Source organism: Pelobates fuscus, chromosome 3 (genome assembly GCF_036172605.1).
Source record: "Pelobates fuscus isolate aPelFus1 chromosome 3, aPelFus1.pri, whole genome shotgun sequence".
Lineage (NCBI taxonomy): Eukaryota > Metazoa > Chordata > Amphibia > Anura > Pelobatidae > Pelobates > Pelobates fuscus.
In genome coordinates, this window is record NC_086319.1 from 372358790 (window position 1) to 372385378 (window position 26589).

Genomic DNA, 26589 nt, shown 5'->3' on the forward strand with positions numbered 1-26589 from the left:
TTAAAAAAAAAAAAAAACGCTTTCGAAATATTGAAATTAGACGGGCGATGGCAACTTCTCTGGTGTCTAGTGGTGGTTCCAGTTTGCATATGGGCATATTGCTGACGCATGTGCTCATTTGGAAGCTCGTTCAGTCATACCCTTGCATTACAAATTGGCAGATTTTTTTCTATTTCCAGGGGAATCAGTGATCCAGATTAATTGCAAACTTGGACTATGTTGTTGGACCTTGGGAGATATCTATTTCATCTGCCAGCATATGAAGTCCACATATTGAAATGCAACACCATTCATGCACCAGTCAACAAAATGTGGGAATGTTCCACATACATTTTGGTGGCAAATATAACTAGGCCACCAGTTTACATAATATTTTTTTTAATTCTAAATAGTTAATTTCACTTGTTTAGGTAATATTTCCAGAGTCATTGATTAAATCTTTAATTACCTGGAATCCATCCATGAATTTTAAATTGTAGGCAAAATTATCAGAGTTGTCTATATTTTGCAACCCATTTATTTTGGTCATAAATGAGCACTACCCTTGTGAGTTCAAAACAGTTCCCCGGTAAGCGAATAACCATGCATGATTTTAATATTTACATTTGACATAGCCATTGCTAATAAGGACATTCACAATCTCAAATTAAAAAGATACTCCAAGGCACCAAACAACTTTAACTTATTGGAGCAGTTTTGATGTATAAATCATGCCCCTGCAATCTTACTGCTCAATTCTTTCAGGATTTAAATCTCATTGTTTATCCAGCCCTAGCCATACCTCCCCTTGCAGAGAATCCCACAGCTTTCATCTAGTCTAAATTGTTTCCCTTCCCTTATCGCACAGTGTGTTTAATTTAGAATTTCCTATCTCCAGCTCTTTTAATAACCTGCTAGAGGACGCAATAGACTAATGTTCAATTAACAATGCAGGAGACGATAACTTCTAAAGTAAACACACTGTGCATTCTGAACGTATTGAAAATGAAACCGTTTTCTTCACATGCAGCCAGGGGATGAAATGCCGGCAGGGACTGACTATACTCACCAGAACAACTACATTAAGCTGTACTTGTTCTGGTGAATGTAGTGTCCCTCTAAGTGCAAAAATAGCTGAATTGGAAAAATTCTCCAGGTCAGCCATGGTTTTATATATTTGCAGTTCATTCATTAAAGTCACTCTGATCACCTGGCAGCTCACACTGTCCAGTGAATAATAATAATAATAATAATAATAATAATAATCCTGTAAAGAGAGCCAGGGAGAATCTGCCCTCATCAAACATGGCGGCGCGCGCTCCACGGACGTGCGGTCAGGGTAAAGGGATGTGACGTGCGCGCGTCACGTGAAAGGGAGCGAGCGAGAAAGAACCAGCCTGTCAGCCAGCCAGCGCGAGGGCAAATTCTGGTTGCCGCGGGACACCGCCGGTGGTAGAGGCCGGGAGCTGCGTCACACAGCGGGGGGGCCGCCATCTTGGAAAGCCAGCCATGGGGCAGTGCGGGGTCATCTCCTCCAAGACCGTGCTGGTCTTCCTGAACCTCATCTTCTGGGTGAGTCGCTATCGGATTGTATAACCTCCATACAAACGGTGTCTGGGGACTACAGCTCCCATGATGCTCAGCCAACCCTCCAGCTGGACGAGCATCATGGGAAATGTAGTGCCCAGCTCTGTGCTAGTGTCAGGGTCTGCCAGCACCGCTTGATATGATCCGCAGCGCTGTGTGAGCCTATGCTGGTGTTAATGTGAGGGCCACGTAGGCTATGGAGCAGAAATGGCCAAATGTAGAGTGACAGCTGTTTGGACTACAATTCCTATAATGCGCTGCCAATTCTAAGACTGACAAGGCATCACGGGAGTTGTAGTTCTAGAACAGGTTGGTATTTTTTTTCTCCTTTTTTGGCCTCCTTTGTTATGGACTCTGTGATTTTGTGTGCCTTATGAGCTTGTTGTATTGTGTTTTTTTTTTTTTTAATTTAAGGGGAAAGAAAGTTGTTGTTGTTGTTGGCAAAAGAAATGCTCATGCTGTTAACTAGATTACCCCATAATAGCAGTGAAGGGGTTAAATTAAGCAACATGTCAGGCTAGGGGGGGGGGGTTGATCCCTGGCCATTGATTGGCCAACCTGCCTCTCTGTGTGTTGTGAATGGCATTGTGAAGTAGGATGTGCCTTTTGTGCTTTGCATGGCTAAGTGTAATTCCAGATTGTCGGCCTGGAGGGGATCAGTTTCACCAGATGATCCACACTGAAATCTTATCATCTCTGTTCTCAATGCACTCCAGCTTCAGGTTTTCTGGGACAGGTGAAGTGAAAATTCTAGAACAGTCAGTCCACTGTCACTTAGACACATTGTAAGTCCTCAAGCAGAAACAATGTGTGGAGTGATATGTTGCACTATAAAAACCTTGGCTGGAATTTACCTTAATGCTAAATTCTATAATGAAAAGATACACTTGGTATTTTCTAATCCTTTGCATCAATGCTCAGGTGTTGAAACTTAACTGTTTCATGGTTAGGAATTCTTGTGTCCGTATATAACTTCATTGCTTCTTTATTTTCATACTTTGTCAAAGCCACGTTTAAACATTTTTGTACCCAATATAGTGAAAATTATTAGAAGTTAGAAAACTTAACATTCTACAGATTTGTACAATGGATGTGTGAGACCTAAATTTATATTTCAAGACGAGTGATTTACAGGAAAAAGAGGCGATGCGGTCCCTCCTTCAAGTCTTACCATCTGAAGGAAGTGGAGTAGAATTACACAAACGGTAACACTAATGTCCATTATATTCAGAATGGTCTGTAAACAGGGTGAGCTGGGAGTAATGAAAATAAAAGGGAAAGAAGTTAGATGCTTAGCTGATATGCTGCCTAAAAGCAGTGTTGGTTTTTCTTTTTCTAAAGCTTTCTTGATAGATTGGAGTTTAGGGAGAAGAGAATTCAATGGTGGGTGCAGTCCGGTGAGAGTTTTGTAGGTGTGAACAATGCAGGAAGGCAGTCATGCTACATGTATGTATTGTGGACGATATGTAGATTTTAAACTGTTATAGGTAACAATTTGCAGGGTTATATACAATAGTAAGAAATACCAGTAATTCCACATAGTTTATATATTAATCCCGAGGAAAAAGTGGATTTGCAGTTTTGCATGTTTTACAAGTTTATCTTCCTATTTCCATTTAAAGGGACACTATAGTCACCAGAACAACTACAGATTTATGTATTTGTTCTGGTGAGTACAGCCAGTACCTTCAGGCTTATTTGAAGTAAACCTTGTCTTTTCAGAGAAAAGGCAGTGTGTACATTACAGCCTAGGGACACCTCCAGTAGCCACTCCTCAGGTGGCCGCTAGAGGTGCTTCCTGGGGCAGTGCTGCACTGACATTCAGTGTCTCCGTGTCTCTACCCTCCGCATGAAGACGCTTAGCATCTCTATGAGTAGATGCTGTTTGGCTTGAGCTGGTTCTGCCCCTGCCTCCTTGACAAGCTCAACCAATCCAATGTGAAAGCATTGTGATTGGCTCAGAACACCACTTCTAAATATGTCAGCCAAGCAGGCAGATCAAGGGCAGAGCCAGCAGTAGCTGACTGGAATAAAGTTAAGATTTTACTATATTTAGGAGGACAGGGGGCTAGTTAGTGATTTTAGCACTATAGGGCCAGGAATACATGTTTGTGTTCCTGACCCTATTGTGTTCCTTTAAAGGGACTCTCCAGTGGCAGGAAAACAAACCATTTTCCTGGCACTGCAGGTCCCCTCTCCCTTCCACTCCCACTCCCCATCCCAAGTTGCTGAAGGGGTTAAAACCCCTTCAGTGACTCACCTGTATCCAGCGCTGATGTCACTCGGTGCTGGTTCAGGGTCCGCTCACGCTCCTCCCCGCCGACATCATCCGGCGGGGGAGACCCCCGGCAATGCCACGTATGCGCATTAGACCTCCCCATAGGAAGCGTTGAAAATTTGCTTCAGTGCTTTCCTATGGAAATTTCAGCGATGCTGGAGGTCCTCACATAGCGTGAGGACGTCCAGCGACGCTATAGCACACGGAATGTGTGCTATAAACCCGGAAGTGCCCTCTAGTGGCTGTCTACTAGACAGCCACTAGAGGAGGAGTTAACCCTGCAAGGTAAATATTGCAGTTTATGAATATTTACAGTTGCAAGGTTAATGGGCAGAAGTGGTCTGGAGTGTCCCTTTAATGTTTGGGTGTTTGTACTTGCTAACCTTACAGCTGTTTTATAAAATGTTGCATTACCCTAACTTTTGAAACATATCTTGGAGAGTATTCTGTTTTACCAGCAGCCATAAAGCACATGAGTAACTTGTGTTTTTTTTTTTTTTAATGTAATGACAATATTTTGTCGTTAATGTTTTAGTTGTTCTGTATATGCTTGTTCTAAAGGAAGACTCTAATGTTAAATACGTGTTGTTTTTTCTTTTAATGTTACAGGGATTCCATTTTTATTAGAAATATGTATAAATCCACATAAAACCTCTTGTTTATAGCAAGTTAATTCGTATCAGTTTTATGAAACACTTCAATAGTCACACCAGTGGACTGAAAATAATTCTATTTAGTATGTAATCACTGTCCAAGGTTTTTAGTTAGGAAACCTTTGTAATTCTCAGTAACTGAGCTTGGCTAAATAATTCATTAATTCATAGGTCAAGAAATGTAACAATTACCGGGGGTGCTTTGAGCAACATAAGCCGAATAGCTCAGTGCATGGGGCTAACCCGCTCCTCCACTCTGGGCCTGTCAATGTCCTCCATGGTGAATGAAAAGGACATTGATAATGTGAAATAATTTAAGGAATACTTTAAGCACAATAACCTCTATAGCACACTTTAGTGGTTATGGTGCCAGGAGTATATTGACATCACAATGATGGTACCATTGCGCAGGGGGGAGGATTATTAGGTGTCCTATAATGCAGTTATTAAACGTTTTGACTTCTTGCATGGGTGGGCATCAGGGCGCTCCTGGCACCATAACCAATACAGTACGCTGGAGTAGTTATGTTGATTGCAGTGTCCTTTTAATTCTGCATTATCAATCTGACCTTGATTGGATATGTCCCTGCTTTCCATAAGAATTCCAAGCTTATATCAAACCATCTTTAAATGGCTTTACACTAAGCCAGCGGACAGTGCCGAGGCACTCAAGGCAGCATGACCATTACAGTGAATTGTAACTGTTAATTTGTTTAGAACAGGGCTGGACTGGGGGGAAAGAACTGTCCCGGACATTTTCAAATCAGAACGGCCCAGTGGGAGGATGCTAGATGTGTGGGCATGTTATGCCATCTCCAAGCAGCAATTACTGTATTATCATGAACTCTAATAAATGGAAAATAAAGCGATTCATGTGTTGCATATTCTCCAGATGTTTGATAGATGAATGATGCCACACATGAATCCAGTTTCTATCATCACTTCTGCAGATGTGCCAAAATGTCATACAGATAGTCTGTAAAATCTCCTTTCTAGTGTTTAGATGACCTTGTATTCCTATTTTGTGTGCGCTACGACATGCATATTGCGTACTGCGAAATGCATTATGCTTCGTGTATGTTTTATCTTTATAAAGGAGCAGAAAGCAGGTAGTTTATATGTAGTTTGTCCTGAGTTATACATCACGGTGATATCTACCTCTTCACTTGCTTTATATAAATGTTTAGTGCTTTTCTGTGTTTGAGACACCCTTGGCACCAGAACCACTGCATCTGTTTGAACTGGTTATGATGCTATGCTATGTTTCTGTGTACCGTACCCAGTTTACATTTTTTTTGTTAAAAATTCATTTTCCCGTCTGACTGGTGGAGCTCCTTCCTGGCCTGGGAGGGGTCTGCTAAACGCCAGGTCTACCTGTGCAGATGTTACATTTTGTTGACTTTGCAGTTTTTTTGTTACGAAAAAAATGTTCCTATTAATGTGGTTGTTTTATTTATATATGGGTCCTCCTATATACGTTTTCACATATATGAGCAAATAACCAATAACTTCTGGATACAGGTGAGTCACTGGAAATGAGATAAGTGTGCGGCACGCACCAGTTGATATATCTGTATTGAATGTGTTTGTACAATTGGGATGTGGCAGGATGTGGTTGGGCCAGAGTCCTGTAGGAGAGATTAATGTATTGAATGTCTATTCAGTAAATGGTGAAGCTTTCTGTTTAGCAAACCCTGAACAATGTGTGTGATTGTACTACCACAGTACCTGCTCTCTGTAAACAGACTTACCTTCCAAACGCCCGAGGGAAAGGTTCTTGTTAATTAAATGCTAACCATCATATTATTTTATAGCGTAGAACCTCCTGCCACTGTGTTCTATGCGGTGGTGGGGTGGTTTAATAGACATGTTTGTTTGTTTGTTTATGTATATAAATATTGCAGCACTCTTTTTGGTTATTGCCGACTCCAAATGTGCATCGGGCACGCGTATGTTGCACATTATGCTTGTTTTGGGTTCACTATGGTGATGTGACCCTTGATACCTTTTATTCTTAGTTAGGTTGCTTTAATTTGACATGGGTAAGTAGGATCTCCAGTGAGATTTATCACTGAGCTCCGAGGTAACAGTGTCGGTTATCTAGAGGCCATTTGGAAGAGAAATTATTTGAAGTGGATAGACCTCACATAGAATAGTTAAATGGTCACTATAAAGTCACCAGAACAACTTCAGTTTATTGTAGTTGTTCTGGTGAGTATAGTCCTTCCCTGCAGGATTTTTGCTGTAAACTGTTTTATTTTTCCTGAGAGAATGCACTTCTCAGATGGCTACTAGAGGTTTTTCCTGGGGTGCAGCACTGACATTCTGTGTCTCCTCCCTCTGCATTGAGACACTGAAATGTCCTCATAGAGATACATTGATTAAATGCATCTCTATGAGGAGATGCTGATTGGCCAGGACTGTGTTTGGCTCCGTCCCCTGCCCCGCCCCTTTGGAAATCTCAGTCAATCATATGCTTTCCTATGGAAAGCATTGTGATTGGCTCAGATCATCACTGCTGATGATTTCAGCCAAGGAGGCGGGTCAAGGGCAGAGCTAGCACTAGCAGACTGGAATAAAGGTATGCTTGTACTATATTAAATGGGGGGCCAGGAGAGGGCAGAAATGTATTCCTGATCCTATAGTGTTAAAATCACTGTTTGTGTTCCTGGCCCTATACTTTCATACTGGAGCAATCAGACTGAAGGGGGTTTTCTGTCCTTACAAATATCTACCATTTTCTCTCTTTTCTGCTCTTTAGGGTGAGCATAGGAAATATACTGTATCTAGAAAACAGTACGGTGTATCCCTGTTTCAATACTTTTGTGTCAATCTGTTTGTTAGTACTCTAGAGATGGTATTATGTAGATATTTGCAGAGGCTGCATGGTTACTACAATACCCAAGTGATGACAGATGCCAAATATGCAAAGAATTGACACCAAGTTAGGAAGTCTGGATCTGGGCCGGCTAATGACACACTAGTGATGCTGCTTGAAGTGAATCGTGGAAGTGGTTATGGTTCTTGTAGTAACACTTTAATATATGCTGTGTATTACAGCATAACAAATATCAGTTTGTGGTGTTGGTTTCTGTTTAACAATACCTTTTGCCAAAAATGGTTGGAAGATGTAAAGCATTGTGGGATCCACAATCTTGTCTGGTTTTCTTATGAAATCTGCCTAAACGCCATCTATATATGCCGTGTCAAACTTTCTCGGTGATTATTGATACATTGGGAATGATCCACCCTAGTCTGGATGCACTGCGGATAGAATTTGTAGTCACTCCACTTTATGCATATTGAAAAAAACTTTAACAGTCACTAATTGGTTATGTCAAACATGTCACAGAATTCTAAACAGATGTATAGGAGTAACAGTATTGCGAGTATTGTGTCTCAGATCTTTATTAAGTGTGCTTGAGTTTTTTTGCAGACATTCACTGGCACGTTTGTTGAGTTCTGGGACCGTCTTTTCATGCAGCTCCAAATGCAGGTTTCCATCTTGTAAAATAGTAATTTGCATATGATGTCTCCAGGACTAAAGTAACATGTTTTATATCTCCAGATCTATACATTTGCTTGGATTTCTTGTGACAATATAATTGAATTCATCTATTTTTGATCATAATGCCATAAAACATTTTGAGCTCCATGAAAGTTCTGTGTGATCTGCTTCGAGTCATGACGCTAGATTTTTACACTATTTTCTCTAATTTCTTCGCAGGCAGCGGCAGGCATTTTATGTTATGTGGGAGCCTATGTTTTCATCACCTACGATGACTATGACCACTTTTTTGAAGATGTGTATACCCTGATTCCAGGTGTAATAATCATAGCTGCAGGAGCCCTCCTGTTCATCATTGGTTTGATTGGCTGCTGCGCCACAATTCGAGAAAGCCGCTGTGGATTAGCAACAGTAAGTACATCACGCCTCTATCTAATGCCTCATCTGTTCTGCCATACTTGTCAGTTCGATTCATTCACATCTTAACGTGCAGTTGCAACATGATGAGTAGTGCACAAGAAATGGACTGTTCCAATTTTAATGAAATCCCAGCACTGTCTTTATTCTATCTTTATGTAAAATGTGAGTGTTACTTTATAATGACATGGCTCCATTATCATTCTGGGACTGAGCTCACTGCATGTTCTTCAGATCTCTATTTACACACCAGAATTCACATTTCAAATACAAATATATTTTGCTAACACACTGTACATTTTGTATGTTTGTTTTACTTACCTGAAGCTCACGTAATCTACACAGTTGTGGGTGATTTGCCCACCTTATGTGACCGGAGTAGTTTTTAATGTATTACCACCAACACTTGATGTCCCTGTCCGCCCACGCTCCTTGGCCGCGCTCGCATTAGGATTTCCCCATAGGAAAACATTATCTGACGCTGGAGGTCCTTATGCAGAGCGTGAGGACGTCCAGAGTCAGATAACGGACCAAAGGACTGTTTCGATTCCGGAAGCCCTCTAGTGACTGTCTGGTAGACAGCTACTGTGGGTAGACTTAGAGCTACAATGTAAACATTGCAGTAAACATTTTACATTGCAGCACTAAGTGCAAAAGGGACACAAAACCCAGACTACTTCAATGAGCTGAAGTGGTCTGGGTGCCTACAGTGTCCCTTTAAACAATTCTCATAGCTCCATAACCAGTTCACATTTATGAAATGGTATTAGTGCATAATTTTTTTTGTTCTTCTTTTTTTTTTTTTTTTTTTTTATTCTTCTGAGAAATTAACATTATCCCTAAACCACACCTCTAATGGCCAACACACTGACAACCACAGGAGGTACTTCCTTATTGAAAACCATTAAAAAGTAAAGATCTTCACGTTCAGCATCATCATGCCCAACATGATGATGTTGGAGGCTGGAGATGCATTGTATTGGAATAAGATAAGGGCCGAGCAGCTGCCAAAAGTTGGGTTTCATTTTTTTAAATAAGCCTGCAAGGGAATGCTTGAAGGTTACAAATATATTTATTATTAACTTTAGGCTGTTCCTTTAAACCAATATAGATCTGTTTTTTTACTTCTCTTTTTTTACGTTACCTGTTTAATGGAAAATTAAATATTTTCTGTTAAAGAGCTTACATGGCAAGATAAAAGTCAAGTTAAACTTCAGCTGTAAAAGTAATAATTTCAGTGTTTGTGAGCTAATTAAAGCAGAGCTGTGGAATCCCCCCTACCAGTACTTCACGTTTTAACATCGGATTGTATGCTTGATGTCCCCCTCAACAGCAGGACAAAGAGTGCCATATTTTATAACAGAAGGATGCCATGGTGTTTGTTTTGGCTTTGAATTTTGCCAAGCAAGCTATACAATAAAGAATGACCATAACCCCGGGGCCGGACGGCTTTCCAAATATATTTTACCAACAGTTCCAGGACGTGTTGGTAACACACCTTGAAGATCTTTTCAATAGCATAGCTAGAGAAAAAGATTTGCCCAACGAATTACTATATGCTAATATAATTCCCATACAAAAGCCAGATAAATCGACGGAATCAGTGGGGAATTATCGTCCTATATCCTTACTAAATTCCGATATAAAAATATATGCAAGTATTTTGGCAAAGAGATTACAAAGAGTACTCCCGTCCATAATCCATGGAGACCAGGTTGGATTTATGAAGGACAGACAATCAAATAATAGTATAAGGACAGTGATTGACATTTTGGAACACGTTCAAGAATCAGGCACTCCATTGCTGGCCCTGTCATTGGACGCGGAGAAGGCCTTTGACAGGGTCAGATGGGACTTCCTTTGGGAGGCATTAAAGGCCTTTGGTTTCGAAGGCTGGATTCTGAGCGCTATCATGGCCCTGTATAGCTCCCCAATGGCAAGAACAATCGGTAGGGGAATAACCTCTGAGTGGTTTAACATAAGAAATGGGACAAGACAGGGGTGTCCTCTGTCCCCGCTGCTATATTTGATATATATAGAACCCTTGATTTGTGACATCAGGTCTAATGAGAAAATAAAGGGAATAACAATAGGTCAAGAGGAACTTAAAACTTTACTTTATGCAGATGATGTCCTAATCACTATATCAGACCCTATATTATCAATAGACGAATTGTTAAAGGTGATTTATGAATTTGGGTACTATTCCAACTTTAAGTTAAATGTAGATAAGACAACTATTCTTGCCAAAAATATAAAGAAGGAAGAGAAAATATATATTAAAGCGAAATATAGTTTCGAATGGGCAAAAAAATGTATTCCCTATCTAGGCATTAAGATTTCCAGTAATCCTTTTAGGATTATGGAATATAATGTTCTACCTCTAATGATGCAAATTAATAAACAACTAAAGGACTTGAGAACAGCAGAGATATCATGGACAGGTAGAATTAACATTGTAAAGTCTTATTTGGTTCCTAGATGGAGTTATATATTCCGTATGTTACCATTGAAAATGCCTAAACCATGGCTCATGATGATTCAAGCTGCTTTAGATAAATATATATGGCTGGGGAAAAAACCCAGAGTTAATAAAAAAATTCTGAATTTAAAGCCTAAATTGGGAGGGATGGGAATCCCTGATATTATGGACATATATGAAGCTTGTTCATTTGCGCATGTTATTTCCTCTATGAAAGAGAGTTCTTGTGGTGAAACATGGGAAAAAATTGAGGCTAGGAAAGCGGCAGTTCCGGACCTAACGACTTTATTCTGGAGTATAGATAAGTTTGAGAAAGATGATATGGGTATAATCCTAGCTAACCTATTGGGTCAATGGAGAATCTGGAAAAAAAGACTCAAGATTGAAGATAAAATTATCATTGATCTACCACTGCACGTATTGGCCAGTAATATGGAGGATTTAAATCTAGAGCCATGGTTAAGCAAAGGTATTAATAGAATAGATCAGCTATTCCAACAGCAACAAATTAGACCTTTTGAGGAGATTAAACAAATTTTTTTGCTTTCTTATAGAGAAAGTTTTGCGTATTTAAGGATAAAACATTTTCTAATGAGACACAGAATAACTGAGATTTCCGAGGGATTACAACTTTTTGTAGACTTGATAAACATCAGACATAATAAAAATTTAGTTTCTAAAAGCTTAAAACTTTTTAGTAAGTATAAGGCAATCCCTGAATTTCCAGCCCTAAAAGCATGGGAAAGAGACTTACAAATTATAATTACGAGAAAGGAATGGCTTAAGGCCAATAAAGCGGTATTGAAAGCTTCACATTGCCTAAACCTAACGGAAAGTCATTATAAAGTCATCAATAGATGGCATTATGTTCCAACTAAATTAACAAAAATATATCCAGGATCTCAATATCTCTGCTGGCGTTGCGCTTCATTGAGAGCAGACTACGTCCATATATGGTGGTCATGCCCGATTATATCTTCATTGTGGCAAAAGGTAGCGAAATTCTGCAGGGAAGTAATAGAGGTAGATCTTGATTACACCTGTAGTTCTATGATATTGCACTTGGGCTGGCCTATAATTCCAAAGGATAAAAAAGAGTTAATAATCCACATTCTCATTGAAACTAAAGCTACTCTTGCAAGATTCTGGAAAAACCCAGACCCCCCGACTTGGGAGCTGATAAAACAGCAGGTCTTGAATAACTGTAAAATGGAAATAGGGATATTAAGACAAGAACACTACTTTAATCCGAGAATTGAACAATGGCAGAAATGGATTATAAAATTAGGTAGAGGAAATGATTCTTAATTTACACTAAGATGTATATGCTATGGATCTGTGGCTGGGGGTGAACCCTGTGCATTCACCTTTAAGATACTTGTGGTTATGAGAAACCTGATTAGTAGTTAGAAGGATGTGTGTTGCCCTTCGGGTTCTTAAGACTGACTCGGGACTGACCCTCGGCGGGAGTGTGATTTTCTTTTTTTTTTTTTCTCCTTTTTTTTTTTTTTTTTTTTTTTTTTCCCCCCCCTAGGTTTTGTTAATAGAGGGCCAGGGCAATAGGGAAATCTAGGGCAAGGTAGAAACATCTAAGAAAGGGACTTATAACCAAGAGGAAGGAGGAAAGGGGAATTAGAAAAGGAAAGGGCCTTAACAAATTATTACACATACTTAATACCATCTTCTTCAGAATGAAAATTGCCAAATTATGACTGAAACGTAATACGTTTCATAGAGTCTTCCCCAGTCTTTCTCTCCATGACTCTTGCAACAACACATGATGTGGGTCTTAAGGTTATGGGAAAATAAGAACGATAGACCGATAGGTATACAAATATAAGGCTCTGTAGTATAAAAGGACGGTTGGAGACAAGCATCTCTTGAACCCTGGTTATTGTGCTTCATAGCGCTTGAAAAAGTTTGTTCCCCCTAACCCTCTCCCCCTCGAATCTTGGTATAGCGAAAGGTGTGTGTGTGTGTATTGTTGTTTTATTGGGAAAAAAATTGACAGAGACCTTGGTGCTTCTTAGTACAGGCAGATGGAGTCTGACCACCTCATTAAGATAGGCTGTGCAAGTTTACAGAAAAGAATTTTTATTCTTATAAACTGGACATTTGGGGATGGGGAATGATGGTAGAAAACGGAACCGAATACCCAAAAATCCATATGTAATGTCAACATCGGAGAATAAATGTTTTGATTTTTTGTATTTGTCTGTTGCATGATATGGAATTATTGTTAGAAAAGAAGGGGAAAACACAAAAAGATTGGTTCTGAATAATAGAATTTGTACTGCAATCGAAAGAACTTTAATATGCAATTTTTGTACCATATCTCTTTGTAAAATGACAATGTCTTTGTATGAATGTTTATATATATCTATGTTAAAAACTTAATAAAATATTATAAATAAAAAAAAAAAAAAAAGAATGACCATAGTCTACCCAAGTAGTCCCTTCAGATACAGTTAGGATGACTGAGAATGATTTATACTATAGTCTGCTAGAGTGTGGATCTATAAGTAAGAATCAGTCATATCAACACGTTTATCTTTAGGAAAGTTATTTCATGAACTATTGAGCTATTCTTTAACACATGGTAACGTCTGTAGCTGACTGAACTGTAACCTTGTTTTGCAGTTTGTGATCATCCTTCTTTTGGTGTTTGTAACGGAAGTTGTTGTAGTAGTCCTTGGATACATCTATAGAGCAAAAGTAAGTCTTATCAGCCCTGTTGGAAGGACGTAATGAGATATGTGCACATATATATTGTATAATAGAAATACCTTATTGCCGATTTCAAGCTTTTTTTTTTTTTTTTAATACTTTGCTTAAAAAATACAATGGTGTGAATTAGCCAAAAATCTAATTTATGAACAGACAAAACTCAGTAACTTGTCCTTCAATTAGTCCCTGCTCAGGATCCATCCAAGTCTTGCTCACTTGTGTCATTATGGAGAGAACCTATAAGACTATCACACTGATCCTGCCATAAATAACAGACCCATACAGAAAGGCTGGCTAACTTATAGTCTGTTCTCACTGTTCCAAAAGCTTTTGGTTTAGGCGATATATACCATTGCTATCTGTGCTGTACACTGTACCGGGATACTCCAGCTATGCTCTGTGTTTACAGGTGCAAGATGAAGTTGATAAGAGCATCTCAAATGTATTCCAGCAGTACAACAGCGTATCCCCCGACTCAGCCAGCCGGGCCATCGATTATGTCCAAAGGCAGGTAAGGTTGTCATTCACAGTAGGTGATCTGTTTTTCAGTAAGTGGCCAGGAATTATGAACACACAAAAAAAGTGCAGTGCTAATTAAAGCGGTGATAATGTGTGGGATGAAACAATTTGTCTGAAATCTAAAAGCAATGTTATATAGCTAAGTGAAAGAAATCGTGTGGTTATGACATTTCTCTCCTTTTCGCAGTTACACTGCTGCGGAATCCACAACTTTTCAGATTGGGAGAAAACCCCCTGGTTTATTGAAGCAAAAAACAACAGTGTTCCTCTAAGCTGCTGTAAAGAAACAGCTTTCAACTGCACAGGAAGCATGAGCAGGCCTGGGGACCTGTACTCCGAGGTGAGCGGTATGCACACGCACCCCTGTTCTCAGTCAGATTTATCTACTGTTATAAACCTAGAACATCAACTGGCAAAGCACTATGGGTTCTGTGGCTCAACAGTCAGGAATCCACCCTTTGGTCAGTCTGCCCTAAAAATATTAGAATGTGCTGTGATCATTATGACGTGGCCTTCAGATACTTCGCTGAAACGTCACTGTAAGCATGTTCTCAGCTCACTGTAGCTCTGGCTGTGCCACTCCAGGTTTGGGTTGCTTGTGTTAATTGTTCTCCTATGCTGCACACGCAAACTTGAGCGGAGTGCTCTTCTGCCAGGAGAGAGCCAAGCCATGGCTGTGCTGATAGCCATATTTACTAAAACATATGTAAACACATGGCTACTCAACCCTCCTCCGTCGTCCCCCCCCTCCTCTTTCCTATTCTCCTCCCAGCTGTAAATACTTTCATATAACTATTCAATCTCCATCTCTGTTCTTCAGTCTCATCTCACACCCAAACTCAGTGAAGCTCTGCATTTTTTCTCACCACTTCCCACCCACCCTCCCCTATTACATATATAGCATGTTCCACCAGCTGTTTGAGATTCTCACTCAATTACCTTTTCATTCCCTTTGTATTTTACCAATAGCTGCTTCTCTCTGTTAACTCTTTTAGCCATCACCTCCAAATTTCCCCTACTACCTCTTGTCTCAAATCCCCACGGTATCCTTTAGATTGTAAGCTCACGGGCTATCTAACTAAGCACTTTGTATAAAGAGCTCCAATGGCTAGATATCAGCTTACGGGCAGGGCCCTCTCTACCTCTTGTATTTGTCTGTGTATATTGTACGTTCTCCACTAATTGTACAGTGCTGCGGAATCTGTTGGTGCTTTATAAATACTAGTAATAAATAAATAAAATGACAGCCATGCTACAGGTACTCTCAGTTTACAGAGCAATTCTACTCATCCAAAGTGATAAGTGAAACCGCTCTTTATGGATGAAGTACTTAAGAAGGAGGTTTATAAAATAAGAAAAGACTAAACAACTGATTGTAGGTCTATTCCTGATGTTGGAGCAGTCCTCTTACAGGCAGACCTACTATACTATGATTTTGGCTGGGAACTATTAAGGTATGTATCTTTAAATAGTTTTGGGCTTTTACATTTTTATTTTTTTTTATTTTTACTGCATTTCATTAAATCTTTTTCAACTGATCTTCCTTAAACTAAAGTTGTCGTTCTAATGTCCTCAATTCACAGTTTAATTAATAAAACCTATTTATGGTAGTTTGATAAGCTAAGTGGACAAAGTTTGTTATCAGATCACAAGGCATCCTCCTTTGTCTGTTTATATGTATATGAACCGATTTCTATTTTAGTTCTCTGAGTGATGCCATTTCTCTTTTCTGATTGTTTCCTACTATAGGGTTGCGAGGCACTAGTTGTTGAGAAATTACAACAGATAATGATGTATGTGATTTGGGCAGCACTGGCATTTGCTGCAATACAGGTGAGTTCTGGATGGAGGTTAAGGGTTCACATATGTGAGTATCTTTTTCCTTTTCATTTTAGACAGTACAAGCATGTATTTAAGTTTTTGGCTGCCCTCGACTCAGCCAAATCTGTGTGTACTTTATTGTCCTTGCACATAAAACTACCTATTCACCCAGTATGCAAGCATACACACACAATCAAATACATAAAGAAGCAGTTACATACATACATACTTAGAAGCACGCCAGCATGCAAAATCAAATACATACATACAAGCACACTAGCATATGCAGTATCACACACATACTTGTCTAGAAGTGATTAAAGTGTTAGGAATACAAAACTATATTCCTACCACTACTGTCCCTCTGCCTCCGTGGTCCACCCCACGCCTGTCAAGAAAGGGTTAAAAAAAAAAATATATCTTTCTTTGATTTACCTGATTCCAGTGCCGAGGTGCTTTTCTATGGGGTTTTACAAGACGCTGGACGTCCAGCGTCGTTTCACGAAATACCAGGTAGCACCTCTTGTGGATGTCTGGGAAAACAGCCGCTAGAGGACAAGTAAACCTTGCAATATAATTAATGCAGTTTCTAAGAAACTGCAATAATTAACATTGCAGGGTTGAGGGGGCAGGGGCACTGGTGTCTATAGATTCCCTTTAAGCAGGGGAGATGTGCACTGGCTTGCATAATCTCATTCCTGCTCCTCCCCAGATTGCACAGTGACGGCCAATGGATGTTGTTATATTTTTTTGCTTCGTGACATAAAACAGGACCCAGAGGTTACTCTTTAGTGATGCCGTGTGCTGCAATAGTGCTACACTGAGAACAGTCAATTCCCTTTTAGCACACCCAAATAGCTAATTAAAAGTACGGCATGTGCGTATATGGAAATCCTCTGTGAGATTCCTGAGTGTGTATGTACCATCATAGCGTGGCAGAGGTAATGTTGTTGTTTTTTTTTTTTTTTTCTTACCTCCTTTGCTATATTTACAACCATTAAGAATGAGAGTTTCCATTTGTTTATTTGTTTTAGAAGACAGCAGCTGCACAAAACTGCTGCAAAGTTGCACTTTATAGAAACTAAACTTAATAATTTAGTGGTTTCTGTTGGCTTTCTACACAGCTGGTCTCAAACCTAGAAACATAGAATGTGACAGCAGATAAGAACCATTCGGTCCATCTAGTCTGCCCAATTTTCTAAATACTTTCATTAGTCCCTGGCCTTATCTTATAGTTAGGACAGCCTTCTGCCTATCCCACGCATGCTTAAACTCCTTAAAGGATCACTATAGTGTTAGGAAAACAAAGCGGTTTTCCTGACACTATAGTGCCCTGAGGGTGCCCCCACCCTCAGGGTCCCCCTCCCGTGGCGCTGAAGGGGTTTAAACCCCTTCAGTTACTTACTTTAATCCAGCGCCGGGCTCCGATGTCAACTCCCCCGTCCGACGTCAGCGGAGCTTTCCTATGGACGCTCTGCGCGATGGATGCGAAATTTGCATCCAGCGTCGCAGATGCGCCTTTAGTGGCTGTCCGGAAGACAGCCACTAGAGGCTGGATTAACCCCAAATGTAAACATAGCAGTTTCTCTGAAACTGCTATGTTTACATCTGAAGTGTTAAAACCTGAGGGACATTGCACCCAGACCACTTCATTGAGCTGAAGTGGTCGGTGTTACTATAGTGTCACTTTAACTGTATTAACCTCTACCACTTCAGCTGGAAGGCTATTCCATGCGTCCATTACCCTCTCAGAAACGTAAAACTTCCAATAACTAGTATTTATATCATGCCTTTCTCCCAGTGGGACTCAAATCACTTTTCAGTGCACGCTCTCAGAATTAACCAAATCGGCACCTGAATAGTAATTAATGGTACTCATTTTATCGACCTTGGAAGGATGAAGGGCTGAGTTGACCCTGCCAGGATTTAAACCTGTGACCTTGCAGTTTTGAACAGGCTTTGTAGTCAGGGAATTTACCAACTGAGCTACCTCAATAGTGCTAAAAAATTCGAACCGGGGTTGCTGCAACCACGACGCAGAGTACTAACCACTATATGATCACAGACACAAATGCCGAGCCAGGTAGGATTTGAACCTACAATCTTCTGATCCGTAGTCAAACAAGTGGCTAGTTATCACCAGTGTTCTAGTGCCTTGTAATTCAGTAAGATTATATGTAACCATACCTGTTTCCATTGCTTGAATAGCTTAAACCTGGCATCTTAACATATATTTAACAATTTACACATATAACTTGATGTGCTTGGCAGTCGTCTTGAGTAGCAGTTCGCGAAGTGCTTTTATTTAAAGGGGCACTCCATTCACATAAACATGTTGGGTGCAATCTGTGGGTTGGGTTACATTTCGTTATGTAAGCTCGTTTGAGCAGGGCCCTCCTCTGCCTATTGTTCCTGTGTCACTGTGTAATTGTCACATTTATTGTAAATTTCGCCCCCCTTTCATAATATTGTAATGCGCTGCGGAATTAGTAGGCGATATATAAATACCAATAATAATATTAACTGTGAACGTAATGTAATGACGGTTTCTGAGAGGTGAACTTCAGCTGTTAGCTTTCTTCTATAAAAAGTGGACAACTCAACCACAAGCTCCTTTAAGACTAGTGCTCAGCAGTGCTATAAAAATGAAGTGAGCAACTGTTTTAGTGAGCGCTCAGTGTAGAATATGCACAGCCTGTGGGGGTTTAAAGGGACACTATAGTCACCTGAACAACTTTAGCTTAATGAAGCAGTTTTGGTGCAGAGAACATGCCCCTGCAGCCTCACTGCTCAATCCTCTGCCATTTAGGAGTTAAATCACTTTGTTTATGAACCCTAGTCACACCTCCCTGCATGTGACTTGCACAGCCTTCCTAAACACTTCCTGTAAAGAGTCATCTAAAGTTTATCCTTTCTTTATTGCAAGTTCTGTTTAATTAAGATTTTCTTATCCCCTGCTATGTTAATAGCTTGCTAGACCCTGCAAGAGCCTCCTGTATGTAATTAAAGTTCAATTTAGAGATTGAGATACAATTATTTAAGGTAAATTACATCTGTTTGAAAGTGAAACCAGTTTTTTTTTTCATGCAGGCTCTGTCAATCATAGCCAGGGGAGGTGTGGCTAGGGCTGCATAAACAGAAACAAAGGGATTTAACTCCTAAATGACAGTGAATTGGGCAGTGAAATTGCAGGGGAATGATCTATACACTAAAACTGCTTTATTTAGCTAAAGTAATTTAGGTGACTATAGTTTTCCTTTAAATGTGAGTATTTAATAATGTATTGTTTTTGGATATATTTTTAACTCATCACCTGTAAAATATGCTTAAAAATGTGTCAGCTCCAACCGGGACTGTCTCATTTATTCAAAATGAGTAAACTGCTTTAATGTTTTACGTTTTTTTTTGTTTGTTTTTTAATGTACTTTTCTATAGCTCCTGGGAATGCTGTGTGCCTGCATTGTTCTTTGCAGAAGAACTCGCGATCCTGCCTATGAACTGCTTATAACTGGCGGTACCTACGCATAAGATACACCAGGCTTTCTTGACCCTTGTGCTTTGGATCCTTAACCCTACCTGTCCAAGAGGGCACTGCAGTGGGATGCAGGCTCCCCTTGTCTACCTTGACTTCACACAGCTGATGTTATCTTCAAACTGACTGTTTATCTCTGCCCTCGGCCTGTCACTTTAGTAGAGTTTTTATTTTATGCTGATTTTTAGGTTTTAGCATTGGTAGTTGTTGTTAGTTGTATAATAGCAAAGGAAAGCAGCATTGTGGCATAATTATTGCTCTGTGCCCACTCTAAGTAAAAACCTGAGCCAGCGTTCAGAGCAGTGCCTTACAAAATGCTGTGGAGTGTGAGTGCTTGCTGCACTTACGGCTCTTCTGGTATTACTTATTGATGTTTGTCACCTGCATCATTCCCTTGTGTCATACACATAGAGGGCCTCTCACACCGCAGACAACATCAGTATTGCTTAAACCACCTGAATGGGACTGGAAAGGTACGATATGTATTGTCGACAACTTTGCCTGTTACTTTTAGGATAATGAAGAAATGTTTAATCCATATATGGATTGTATGATGTGAATTATCTGAGATAATTGGGTCTCGTTGATGTCTTATGGCTTATCCATCATGTGTGATGATACTACTGAAAGAGTCAAATTCTCTCTCTTTGACTCCTTTATGGGGAAAAAAGTGTTTTCAAAATGCTATAAAACACTGTCTACATCTGTTTTCCTTGTGATAAAGACTGGGTTTCAATATACTTTAATTTGCAGTGACCTAAGAGGTTTTGATAATTGCTTTCAATGTTCCAGAGATTAAGTCCTCTCTTTTAACCCTTTAAGCATTCTGTGGTGTGCAGTGAGGCGCTCGGAACACTTGGCACCCAAAGAGTTAATATGCACCAAGTAGTTAATGCTTTTACCTGCAATGCTGCTTTAACATATACCTGCAAACAGGGTAGGAAGCATGTGTCCCTTTACTAAGAACCTTCGTAAATAAAGCCCCGTTTTATTTCTCTGTCTCCAATTTAGTTTTAATATAAAACATATAAACTGTTGCTTCATATGAAACAAGCCATTGATTTTGGCTTATTTATCCAGTACTGCAAGGAGGCCGTTGTAAACTGAAATTGGAATACACACAGAGAGGAGGAGAGATCCTTGGTGTAAGGACCTGCCTTCTCTAACTGGACTGCACACTGGAGACTATTAGCACTCTATATTGAGATAGAACATTCTATGGCTTATCACCATGCTTTTGAAAATTATTCCCCCCCTCCCTATTTAAAGCTGAGCAGGTCAATTTCCAAAACCTAATTTTTCTGCAAATCATATGTACTACTGTTAATGTTGTTTTTTTCCCTCCCTTACCTTGTTTCCCACTGTACTTCGGATGGTGCAAACATTAGAAATGTAGATATATCTTGATACATTTTCCGTAACTGGAACTGACCTGTAAATAGTGACTGATTCAATAAAACATCCACCCGAAAACAAAAATTGTCTGGTTTATTGCCATTATTTTTTAACAAATTGAGGTTTGCTTTGGTCCTAGAACTTTAGTTTAAATAAGTCCCTTTATTTGGTGTGTGTATACAGGATACAAACCCATAAAACTTTTGTATAGTGCAGGTGGAGAAGGGGCAACAATAGCCCAAAAATGAAACGAGGTACTGAATTTGATGATAATGCTGAAAGTTAAACAAGTGTTTAGGTAGGGAAGCAGTGGGCTTTTCTCCCCTGTTAGAATATATTTACGGAGTAATGCCTTACAACGTAACCTTGAAGTCTATCAAGATTCAGCATATGAAAAGTTCAAACATACATTTAAAAGTTTGAAAGAAAGCATTACTCCAGGCTGGATTTGATCTTTGTTTTTTTTAATGTACAAAAAAATATGCAAAAAGAAAGCTAGTAAAATAAGATATCTTCTGAATTTTCTGCAGGAAAATCACTCAATTTTTGCATTTTTTGTAGCGATATCTTGCCAAACTAGGAAGGGCAGCCACTTGTTTTTTAATGGAAGCTGAATATCTTCCTTAAAGCAACACGGTCACCATCTGGGGACTTTGCCAATGTCAGTTCTACTTACCTGAACCTGTCTACTTACCCTGCACCAAGAGCCAACATCTCTGCCGAAAGCTAGAGTACAGCATTGAGGTCTATGGACGATTTTGCAAGATCCTCCATAATAAAGCTAATTCCCTGCAGCCGTCACTGGTGATGACGGGAGGGATTGATTCTTATATTCTATGTTGTCTCCACCCAGCGTTTAGAAGTGTCAGGCGTAGGAAAAATAGAAAGACAAAGTAGTCCCTATTTTGTCTAAGTATATCTTGGCTCGGTTGGAATTTCAGTGAAGTTCCAAAACAGTCTATACATGTATTTCATAACAATTCTATTTTTGTGGGTGACCATACCGCTTTTAACCCCTGCCTATCAGGGTGGGTTTCTAGCCGCAACAATGTTTACAAATAGTAATTATTTGAATGGAGAGGAATGGGGCATACAGTGTTACTGTACTCGGGAGTGTAACTTTACCATGCTTATTTTACTGACATTGTTTCAAGTCATTGGATAGTCCAGGGGTAGGCAATCTTCGACACTCCAGATGTTGTGCACTACATTCCCCTTAATGCTCTTACACCCATAATGCTGGCAAAGCATCGTGGGAGGTGTAGTCCAAAACATCTGGAGTGACGAAGGTTGCCTATGCCTGTGAAAGCCCATCATTAGAAGTTGAGCAACGGGCTTGGTCGTAAAAACGTGTTTTTCTGGTGTGACTGGCGTTGAATCAGATTGCTATATGATGATGTAGGAGTTGTTGGAGCAAATCGTAGAACAATTCTTCAAAGCACCAAGAATTATCTCCTGAGGGGCTGTTCAGAGTCTGTAATTTGATACCAGTTTGATGTCTATAGGGTCATTCCGAGAGCCAACACAATTTGTATGTATTTTATAGCTTTGGCCTAAATAAGTTATGCATGAAAATTGAGAATGGAACAAATTCAGCTAACATAAACTATACATTGTACCTATTGTGCAGACCCATTGGGTGCCCTTTTAAGAAGCCTAAAGAGATTTCAGATTTCTCTAGGCAACTCTGATCTAGAATGCAGGAGATCAGGTTTTTACTTAAGTTTTTAAATCATGGGGGCGTTCCCATAGTATGGTCTTTGTTCACATTGCAGAATCACTCAATAGTTGTACCAAAATGGAGGTCAAAGGTTTTGTTTTTCCCAAGGACAATCTGGTTCACGCATGAACGGGCATTTGAAGATCTGCTCATTTGGAAGACAATAGAACAAAGGACTAATGAATCCTACAGAGCCTCACATCAAGTTAGTAAATATTCTGTAACAAGTCATGGTCCATTCAGTTAGCAGAAGTATATAATTATAGAAAAATGAACTAAACAACGGAAAAAACAAACTTTATGAGAAATGTAATTGGTGGTACACACACGCTTTTTTTTTTTTTAATTTTGTTATCCACACTTGATCACATGTGCAAGTATGGTTTCACTTATTCTTTGCAGTCCTATTGGTTTATTGATATAACCAATAAGTGTGGACGATTCGCTAAGAAACTGCAAATTGTGGACCGGCATGCCCACTAACAGGTTTAGAAAATGGTAACAATTCTGCTATTGAGACATCAATTCCTGGTTTGGTGAATTCATTTTTGTGACTTTAGCAGGACTGACTGATACAGGCTAATTTTGTAAATGGAAGTTCTGCAATAGAACATCACAGAATGGTGACCTTATAATGCAAACTAATTACAGGAGGCAGGCATACAAGGGTGTGCTACTTAGAAAGCCTGTGACAGAATACTCTGTGTGTAGTGTCTGTTATATACACACACTCCCTCTCTCTGACAGTCAGAATCAGAAATATCACTACACGTCAGACATGTTTTCTGTAGATTTATTCTTCAAACTAAAGATTATATCCATTCACGTGAACACAGGATAATTGGTAAATGTTTGACAGAGAACTTTGCTTAGGCAAAGGAAGGCAAAATGAGAAGGCTGCACCTCCATAAACCTTAGTGTACATCAGGGCCAGATTAACGATGCTCAGGGCTCCCTCATAGAGACTTGGGCTTTGTTCTGTGATGTGGGTGGCGGCTGCATTTGTGTGCAGGAAAGTTTTGAGTGAATGTGATTTATTTTATATTATTTATTTATTCATGCTTACATTTCCTTGGTGGTCCAGTAAGAGAGCATTTTGGTTTGCATTACTGTTGGGTGTACATTGCATTAAGAGCTCTCTTGTGGTTCATGCTCTCAGCTAATGACTCAGAGCTCTGGATGTGGTGCCCTGAGTCACTGAGATTCACCAAAAGGACCGCTGTGGACCTTGTAAATTGATCAGCACCCAATGAAGGTACAGACCATGAAGCTCCCTTAACCCCTTAAGGACACATGACATGTGTGACATGTCATGATTCCCTTTTATTCCAGAAGTTTGGTCCTTAAGGGGTTAAACAGGTGAAGGGCCAAGCAGGATGGCCCTTTTGATCTCCCTGCCAGCTCAATAAGGCCCCCAACACGGCCAATTTCAGAGCTCCAGGCCTAGACAGGGGCTCACTGGACTCCTGTCTGAGTGAGCCTCTATGCTGTGTTAAAGGTAATCCAGCTCTGGTGTAGACAAAAGCATTTGTGATGACATCCACACCTTTTAGCGATCATTTGTTTTATAATAGTTGCATACTGTCACACCGACACACCGTAGATTCATATAAAGTATGAAATAGTCATCAGATACCGCATAGGGAGTTCGTTATACAGTAATAGGATATCTACCAGCTACACAGCATATATAATCAGTGTGGATCCAAAGGTTTTCAGATTATAATTATTCTCATAATAAATAAAGGGGATCAATTGTGGAGCATATATTGCGTGTACACACGTCCTACATTTTCATTTCATTATTCTCAAATAGATGGGAATTCCATGCACCAGAAAAACTGCTATGTTGCCAGAGGCTTAACGTAACAAGTTCCTGATAGAATTTGGAACACTATAATGTGTTTTAAAACAATTGAGTATCTGAATTTACAGTGCTGTCAACTTTCTACAATATTGTATTTTTTTCTTTTGTATATATGAGAATATTGGCAACCATTATTATTATTATAGCTATTAACTATTGATAATGTTTCCCTGCTCCCCCAGTCCATAGCGCTTATTTATTGTGTTATATGTATTTTTTCCTGTGTGGTTCAAGGGGAACACAGTTTGTAATATATATTGGCAGCTTGAGCTGTCCATGCACAAAAAACGGGCTATCTGGTTCAAATCCAGAACAACCCAATCTGAGAGAGAGCAGAAACATTAATAGTGGCCAAATCAACAATTGGTCAATCTCAAAAAGAAGGAATGCGTTGATGTGCTCCGGCTTAAACACCCAAATGCGTGGACAACCACGGGAGACATCTGGTGGATGATTATAGAATTATTTTCTTGGTGATGAAAAACCCCTTAACCAACATAAAACATTCTGAAAGTAAATACAGAGAATTTCCCAACCTCTGCTAAGCTTGAAACATAGGAAAACCAGATTAGACTTTGCCAGAAAATATATAAAAGCCTACCACGTTCTGGCACAATATTTCATATTTGCAAAATCCAAAAATACTCATATAAAAAAACAACAAAGCTGGGCCATCTTTGAATATTTTCTTCATCTGTGTGAATTTATTACCATTTCATTTCAAATAATATATATATATATATATATATATAAATAAAGCAATATTTCCACCACATTAATATGTTGCCATAACACGGCGGTTATTTGGATATCTGACTAATATTTAGGATGGGGTGATTATCTGGGACTCGTATTATATTTCTTATGGTCAGCTTTTAAAAGGATAAATGATGATGCACATGCAATTTTTAATGCCCACGGCTGGCATTGAATATAAATTCTGAGGGCTTAAAGAACAAGCTGTCCTGGAACTCAGAGGGTTATTCAATAAAGTATACTTTTTAAATTGTAGGCCAAAAAACCTGCAAAAAAAGAAATAGCTGATCTTTTTCCAAATCGGCTATTCTGACCTACAATGTTCCCTTTAAATCATACTTGACTGACGAACCTGCACATGTTTTTCATGACCATCAAATGGGAACATAAATAAACCATAATCAAGATGCTTGAGAACATAATGAAACTTGGTATATTACGTTCTAAATATACTATAAAACAAAACGTGAGGTTTTCTGTTTAAAATACAGGATCTCCAGCTACATTTATTTATCTAATATTCTATCTCATACTGGCGTTATGTTTCATCTGAGTTTGATTTTTCTTACTTGTCAATCAAGCAGATAATACACAACCTGAATTTTAAGTGTTGCCTCAAGGAAATACAACACAGTGAGTTGGTTGCATTAGATTACATTTTTGTTTTTGAGAAGTTCGCAATCGTTACTTCCTTATCCTTGTCTGTCTGCTCATTACATTCTGTCTATGCATAAAGCACTGGACAACTGTTGTTTCCCTACTTAATATTTTAGTTTTATCTTTGATTTGTATTTAATTTTTTACTTTTCAATCTTATTTTCACCTTATAAATCAAGTTGTAAAGTAAACTGATGTATTATTTATTTTCTGATTTTTAATTTTTTTTTTTTAACAATTTTTTTTTTTTTTTAAATATTTAGTTTTTTTTGTAGGGGTGGGCACACTGTATTGAGTCTTTATTTTCTATTACTGTACAAAAATGTCAAAATTTACTTGAGAAAAAAACCAAAAACCAATTATGTGTGTTTTTCCTTCAATACATGTTCATTGTACCTACAGATGCATTTTGTTGCCCCAGTCCTAAGTGCAACCCAAAGATTATCTTTCTTTGCTGTAATGTTGTATTAAGAGAGAAAACACAGTCAACAATGGCAGTTCCTTTGGACTCCAACCTGGAACAATGTTCAATTTGTTTTGTTTTTTCCCTTCAAAGTTTGTCTATATAGGAACCCGGTACAAATCCTACTTCTCCATTTTTTTCCACCGTCCACCATCCATCGCTACCTTCTTCGATTACCCTGACTACGTCTCCTGCCGTAATACTCAGCTCATCAGTGCTCTAAAAGAG

General features: G+C 39.2%; 2 protein-coding genes across 2 annotated transcripts in view; one reads left to right on the forward strand and one right to left on the reverse strand.

Moving 5' to 3' along the window:
- The first annotated feature begins 1338 nt into the window (after positions 1 to 1338).
- TSPAN3 (tetraspanin 3) lies at positions 1339 to 20982 on the forward strand. Its single transcript, XM_063449438.1, has 7 exons — positions 1339 to 1551; positions 8225 to 8416; positions 13545 to 13619; positions 14041 to 14142; positions 14338 to 14490; positions 15900 to 15983; positions 19407 to 20982. The coding sequence occupies exons 1-7, from the start codon at positions 1489 to 1491 to the stop codon at positions 19497 to 19499; spliced, it is 762 nt and encodes a 253-aa protein (XP_063305508.1). The 5' UTR covers positions 1339 to 1488; the 3' UTR covers positions 19500 to 20982.
- Positions 20983 to 26187: 5205 nt separating this feature from the next.
- Positions 26188 to 26589, reverse strand: part of PSTPIP1 (proline-serine-threonine phosphatase interacting protein 1) — an 87235-nt gene continuing 86833 nt past the window's right edge. The window contains exon 15 of the mRNA XM_063445916.1: positions 26188 to 26580. Within this exon, the coding sequence (XP_063301986.1) occupies positions 26449 to 26580 (132 nt within the window). The 3' untranslated portion in view covers positions 26188 to 26448. The remainder of the gene's footprint in view (positions 26581 to 26589) is intronic.